The sequence below is a fragment of the Ammodytes marinus genome, assembly GCF_949987685.1.
Source record: "Ammodytes marinus genome assembly, chromosome: 15".
NCBI lineage: Eukaryota > Metazoa > Chordata > Actinopteri > Uranoscopiformes > Ammodytidae > Ammodytes > Ammodytes marinus.
The window spans coordinates 4,097,747-4,105,246 of record NC_137219.1 but is presented as its reverse complement, the minus strand read 5'-3'; the positions used below and the strand labels follow the sequence as shown (position 1 = coordinate 4,105,246).

Genomic DNA, 7,500 nt, shown 5'->3' with positions numbered 1-7,500 from the left:
TGATTTAAGTTCTGTAACTGTCTCGGCATTGATCTGAACGGAGAGAGGAGAATAAGGCCTCGCAGCAGGGGGTTTGTGAATGTCACACACACACACACACACACACACACACACACACGTTTTTACTGAAGTCGGTAATTGGCGTTCCACTTACAGTAGCATGTTCCTTTGAGCGGGTTGCCTTGGTAGCGGTTCTCGACCTCACACCTGAAACAGAGGGTGAGGATATATTAACGGAAAGTAACCAAATTCACACACACACAAACACACACACACACACACACACACACACACACACACACACACACACACACACACACACACACACACACACACACACACACACACACACACACACACACACACACACACACACACACACACACACACACACACACACACACACACACACACACACACACACACACACACACACACACACACACACACACACACACACACACACACACACACACAAACACAGAGGAGAAGTTGGGATGAAAGGTGAACTTAATTGCTGATAAAAATCAAAGGGGAATTAAATAGACGTCTGCAGTGCGAGTCTTGACCTTGAGTCGGCTATTGAAGCTGACGGAAGACAAAATAAAAGACTTCTCATGCTAATGATCTCTCATTGCTGAGCCATGTTTTAATGGGTTTTCTGATGTCCAGTGGCAACGAAGGCCAGGGTTAAGATTAAGGCTGCTAAGGCTAAAGCGCTAATAAACAACTGTATAATATATTGGGTCCAAAAAAAAGGAAAAAGAGGGGATTTGGTGTCTTTTCTTAAGTCCACATATTATAGTCAAAATGTGGCCTTGCAGGTCTATATTGAATTACATTTATAAAGAACAAGTTTTTCAACATTGGTGTATATTAATATAAATGTTCTTGACTTATGAAGATGTGTGCAAATACATTTTATATGTCAAATTTTTTAAAAAGCAACATAAAACAGCTTGAATTCAAACATCCTCTAAGGCAGTGACGATCTTGGTAATTCATTATTACATGCCTGCAGTGAAAACAGTTCACCTTGATCTTGAAAGTTGACTCAAAACACACATCAACAGAATATCACAAAAGAATAACCTACCCTTCATATTCATACTAGGCCTAACCCAGGACACTAGTTCTTACTTGTAATGTTAACACAAGTAAACCATTTTTCATTTTATTTTTTCAGCTTTGAGGCTTTCGTTTGACTATTTATTACCACTTTTTTTTTTAACTGCTTGATAATTCCTGTACCAGCAATGAGAACAAGCCCCCTAGATTCCCAGAAGACAAAACACAAGTAAAAAAAGTTCCATACAGTTCATAAAAAAAGTTCCCTATAAAACAGTGCTACAGTATCCGCCGGCCCTTTATAGGCCAATAACAACCGCTCTCATAGGCCGTAAAAGTCTGCGCTAAAACATATTCTCCCAGACAGAATTAAACAAGGAAACAAGGTCGTCTAACCACTGCAGATATAATGCAGAGAAAGATGTGGGAGCACAGAGGAGAAAATAATAATACTAATAATAAGTTAAACTTATATAGCGTTTTTTTAAGAAATCAAAGTCACTTTACAAAGCAAAGACGAGCAATATACAGACATTAAGAAAATAAAAGGACATTCAGATATACAGATATACAGTAATACTTACAGGTGGCAGCGATCTCCTTTGATGCCCTTGGTGGTGCAGAAACATTTGCCGTTGTTGGGGTTACACATGCTGGCGTGGCCGTTACACTTGCAAGCTGAACAGGAGACAAGAAATGTGAAAATGACATTAAGAAAATGCAAAGAATTAAGTGTCCCTATACAATGATATACTTTTTTAAATAAAAAAAAATTTAATATAACATTTTTACACAGTTTACACAACCTTTTTATTGTGTTTCATTTTATTTATTATTATTGGGATAATCATGAAAAACCGAAAAAAAAATGGGTCTCACTTACCTATGTACACTTACAAAAGCCCCTCAACAAATGTAATATAATGTATTGGAAAAGCTGGATGTTAAACAGTGATTTTCCTTGAATTTAAATATATAAATTATATAAACACATCATTTCAAACAGCTTCACTCTCCAATGCAAAGTTTAGTTTCAGAGTGAAATATATTTGCATTGTGGTGGTAAACCTGACTGTATTGCTGACTCTACACCAGCTCCAGCTCTCCTCCTCCCAGGAGACAGATTCTGTGTCCGTTACCAGATGCCCAAATGTCTATTAAGTGATTTTGTGTTTGCACCTGTATAAACGTTAACACTAGATCCAATCCCTTTGCATCCAATCAGTTAAATGATCACCTATCCTCCTGGTCTAAAGGCTTATCCAGACTATAAATTCAGAATCTTTTTTTTAAGATATCGATTGTGAATTTCTCAGCTAATTTCTCCTGACTCAATCTAATGCTGTGTAGTAAAACATGCATGTGAACGTCCCTTAGGGGTTAATTTGCCGTAGAACCAAAGGGGCAGAATATAAGAAGAAGCATTAACAATCAATGCATCATTTTGACAAGATGGAGATATATGCAAAGAGGCTGGGTTGATCGACTGGCTGTCACTGAAGTACATCAAGGTAAATATAAGGGTTCCCACTAATTTTTTTTTTAAACTTCTCAATTAATTTATCCCATTCACCATAACATTATTAAGGCCTGTTTCACAATCAAATGGCCCAACATTGAGGCTCTTATACTCTTGAGCCATGTGCTGAAATATAATAGGAACACAAAGAATTATGTTCAATAAAAAATTTAATAAAATAAAGAATAAAAAATAAATAAATTATAAAATATATGACAAAACACAAACCCGTAATAAATTATATATAATTTCAATCAAAAACTTTTCAATTAATTTAACCCATCTACCATAACCTTATTGAGGCCTGGCTCACGAAATGAGGCTTTAACTGCATTTCTCTTTAGCCATGTGTTATATTTGTCATTCAAAAGCCGTATAACTTAAGACACGCATAACTTTTCCAGCAACTTCATGACTGTGGGACACTCTGAAATATTATAGGGACACATAGAATTATGTCTTGAAAAAAAATAAAAAATTACAACACACACACACAGTTAATAAATGATATATGGGTTCAATCAAGCTGTCTAAGGGAAGGGACAATTGATTTGTTGTCTGATTGACTGACTGTCACTATTAGCTGTAAAGGGAAATAAATCTTTAATATCCAACGGGGCTGTTTTACAACCAGGGATCAGGAAAATGGCCGCCATAAAACTTAACTGTAAAAATAGTGACACGTTAAATGAAACTGTGTGCTTTAAGACTGACTGGTTGATTTAATGTGCGGTAGCTTTTATACAGCGTAGTTTCCCCCCAACGACACATTTGTTAAGGTTTCTCCCTTCTTCTAAAGTGTCTGTCTGTCTGTCTGTCTGTCTGTCTGTCTGTCTGTCTGTCTGTCTGTCTGTCTGTCTGTCTGTCTGTCTGTCTAGTAGATCTATCTATCTGTCTGTCTGTCTATCTATCTATCGAGTAAATCTATCTATCTATCGAGTAAATCTATCCGTCTGTCTGTCTGTCTGTCTGTCTGTCTATCATCTCATATTCGACCGTGTGACTGCGCACTTCTCATGTTAAATGCATTGTTTGCTTTGTGTGTTCTCTTTGCCAATTTTAGTTTGGTATTTAAAAGGTGCTACGAGGAACTTTTTTAATATTTCTGAAACAGTCTCATGTTTCCTCTGATGATCATAAATGACAGCAAACGAGACAGTGCAAATAATGCTACTTTTATATAGTTTTTCATAATGCCTTTGTCATGGGTACGCTCAGCAAGGAACAACAGCTGGCGTAGTAAAAAACACTACCACTTTTGTCCAAAGGGGGTGCAAGAATGAACACACACTGAAAGTTTCTTGGAGCACCTTTAAAGCTGGGGTGGAGAATTTGGGGAGAAAATAGCGGTTGGGATAGAGATTTGAATTCAAATACCTCAACCGCTCCACTTGTTCTCTTTGGTCCCTCCCCTATGGTCCCTCCCTGACACGCTCTACACCAACAAAGTCGTGCCAAAGTGAAAGGACAGTCCCAACAGCCAATAAGAACAGAGAATAGTTTTTTTTTCTTCTTCTTTTTTTAAGAATCGGAGCCTCGTGTACCGCTCATGTTAATTTTGACCAATCAGAAATCACATACCCCAGCTTTAACGACTAACCTGTATAAATAAAGGTGAAATAAATAAAAATAAATAAATAAATGTTTTGGGTGTACTCACGCTGGCAGCTTCCCCCGTTGGTGGGGTCTCCATAGAAACCAGAGATGCAGCTCTCGCAGTGTCGGCCTGTCGTCAGGTCTTCACACTTCTCACACACGCTCTCGTTTAGACACTGACTGTGGCCGTTACACTGACACGCTGACAAATAGGGGGAAAAGAAGTACAAGGTAACGTAAGGCCATGTATCAAATATATTTTTTCGATTTATACTTTTCTTTATTTTCGGTTGATTTACAACAACCAGTCGACATTGGTATTAATGAAGAAAGATGCTATTGAGTTGCATGAATTCATTAATTGTACATGTATTCACCTTGTTTTATTATATTAGAGTTGAAAAGCTCAATACATTTAAGATTTTTTACTTTTTCTTGAATTGTCAAGATTCCTTTTTCAGTGTCAATGCATTACAATACACAATTCATACAAAGACATTTGTGTTTTCAAATTAAAGTTACGAAACCAAAAAAAAAGGCAAATTCCAATGAATGAATGTTTGACATGCTAAAGACTAAAGTAACGTTTACTTGTCCTTAACGTTAAATTAAAGTATTAATCTACTTTTCTTTCAAGAACTTGAAAATCTCAATAAGCAATGTAAACATAAATAAAATTAGAATTAAAATAAAGTCATGATTCCCCTGTATGTGTCAAAGCATTACAATACAAAATGAATTCATACAAATTAGAAATGTCGAACTTAGAGTTAACTCCTCCCCTTACCTGGGCAGTGTATGAAGGACCAGTTGTAGTTGGCCTCTGCGGGACACATGCTGGCGTTGAGAGCGGGCTGGGGGCTGGCTGGCAGGCCGGGCAGGGTGGAGGGGGCCGGGACAGAGGTCTGGAAGGGCCCGCGGTACGAGCCCTCTATGCACTGGCCCTTCCCTGTGTTACTGGGTTCAGTGCACCATCCACAGCCAGGCTGGTCCAGACACTGGCCACATGTACGGTACCCTGAACAGTTCTCCGCTGTAGCAAAGAAACATAGTGTCATAAATGAAATAAAAATAAATTTAAAATAAAAAAATACTATGCATTTTCAGCACTAGTGTTAAAAAAACTTGACACTTATAAATATATATATCAGAAAATACTATGCATTTTCAGCATGTTTTTAATAAGAGCGTGTCTCATAAAGCCAATGAACCACATACTGTATGAACAAAATCCTTCTGTAATGATCAAGTCAAGTCAACTCTATTTTCAATTTCTGCAATTCAGTATGTGCCAGACATACAGAGGAATCAGAAATATGTTTCTCTCCGACCCAGGGTGCAATAAGTAAAACATTTTTTTTTTAAATAGATAAATATATACAATAAATTCATTCTAAATACTGTCGAATAGTAAGGCAAAACCAAACTGCATCAAAAACTAAAGACATTGTGCAATATAAAAGAAAATTATTTACAATATTATTTACAGCACAGTTTCAGTTATAACAGGCAAAGCAAAGGCGTTTACTAGTGTGAGGTCTGGTTTCATTATGGTTGGAGAACGCCAATGTTTTGTCCTTTATAAAATCCGCCTGGTTGTCGTAAAAACACTCAGAGAGCAGTCTGTGTTTCCAGGACCAGGCTGTTAAATAAACAGTAGGAACACTGGCCTATTATAACATTACAAGACCAAGGCTACGTTTTATGACAGAAGTTAGGAAAGGGTCAACATTATGGGACCATATGCCAACTCTATTATACTGAGTTGAACAGACACATAGAATAAGGAGGAAAACTGTGAACATTTTACATTTACCTACAGGCCATATGACAGTTTTCGTTTAAATATGTCTCATTTGATATCATATAGCTGTTGTCTTTTTTTAAACTTTATTACTGCAATGTTTTGTATGATCATATCTACAAGGTGGCCTTGTGTAAATAAAAGTACTTTAATTATTAAATCAATTCCTTTCCAATGAAATATAGGTTGGAAACCATCAATGAATGACTGACAGGTACGTTTGTCATTGGATGTCAGTATGTATGGGTCAGCAATTGCAAAAAATATAAATAATAAAAACATCAACAACTCCTCTACAAGAATCAAGCATTTATTTAACCTATTCCCGAGGCACTGTCTCACTCAAGCTGCTCTTCATAGATACTTCTTGCCTATATTTTAATTCCTACCACTGAGTCCTTAAGGGGATTTCTCTGTCTATGGCTGTAAGCAACAATTTGTACGTTATTGACCTGTCAGGTTAAATTAATGAAAATTGTTCTCCGCACAAAAAAACAACTTATGAATGTTCTTGGGACGGTGCAGAGGTTTAAAAAGTAATGCTGCTTTGGGCGCTCCGGTGGTGTAGTGGATAGAGCGTGTACCATATTGGCTCCGGCCTTCGTTGCAGGTTCAATCTGACCTGTGGACCTTTACTGCAGGTCATCTCTCTCTCTCTCTCTCTCTCTCTCTCTCTCTCTCTCTCTCTCTCTCTCTCTCTCTCTCTCTCTCTCTCTCTCTCTTCTCTCTCTCTCTCTCTCTCTCTCTCCTCTCTCTCTCTCTCCTCTCTCTCTTCTCTCTCTCTCTCTCTCTCTCTTCTCTCTCTCTCTCTCTCTCTCTCTCTCTCTCTCTCCTCTCTCTCTCTCTCTCCTCTCTCTCTCTCTCCTCTCTCTCTCCTCTCTCTCTCTCTCTCTCTCAATCTCCTCTCCTCTGTGTGTGTCTCCCCATTTCAACTCTGTACTGTCTAATAAAGCTTGAAAATGCACCAAAAAAAAAAAGGTAATGCTGCAACGTGTTAAGGTGTTGGACAGAAAAGTCAATTTGCAAACACACTGTCTAGCGGTAGCGGATGGGAGGTATAGATATTAGCTGAAGTTGACAAAAAAAAAATCTGTATTCCAATGGCTTAGTATGCCTTTAAATACTTGGTTTAATCAATAAGGTCTGGACTCTGGACTCCTGCCAGCTCTGTGAAAGCAAACACTGCAGAGAGGTTCTTACACTGAGGTGTGATGAGATCAATGGGTCAAGTACACTGATGGAAGGATGTTATGGATCACAAACTAGAATTTAAGAGATTTAGCAGCAGAAAAGGGGCTAATGCTTCAGGTTAAGGATCCTTTAATACACCAGAAAAGTTTCCTTAAGATGGTGATATCATTTGGTTATGATTGTCATATCAATCCTGTAAATTAATACATTAGAAAATTACAATCGAGTAAAGTTCCTGCACCATTTTTTGAAGATGAAGAATTCTAAAACAGTGAAATTGTCTTAGTTTGAACTATATTGAAAGAATGAAAAAAAACAACTT

General features: G+C 37.6%; 1 protein-coding gene across 1 annotated transcript in view; it reads right to left on the bottom strand.

The window, feature by feature from the left end:
- Nucleotides 1–7,500, bottom strand: part of atrn (attractin) — a 152,411-nt gene that overhangs the window by 93,632 nt on the left and 51,279 nt on the right. Inside the window, exons 16-20 of the mRNA XM_080042204.1 lie at nucleotides 7,137–7,188; nucleotides 4,971–5,216; nucleotides 4,248–4,385; nucleotides 1,653–1,746; nucleotides 155–207 (exon numbers count right to left, since the gene is read on the bottom strand). Of these exons, the coding sequence (XP_079898330.1) occupies nucleotides 155–207; nucleotides 1,653–1,746; nucleotides 4,248–4,385; nucleotides 4,971–5,216; nucleotides 7,137–7,188 (583 nt within the window). The remainder of the gene's footprint in view (nucleotides 1–154; nucleotides 208–1,652; nucleotides 1,747–4,247; nucleotides 4,386–4,970; nucleotides 5,217–7,136; nucleotides 7,189–7,500) is intronic.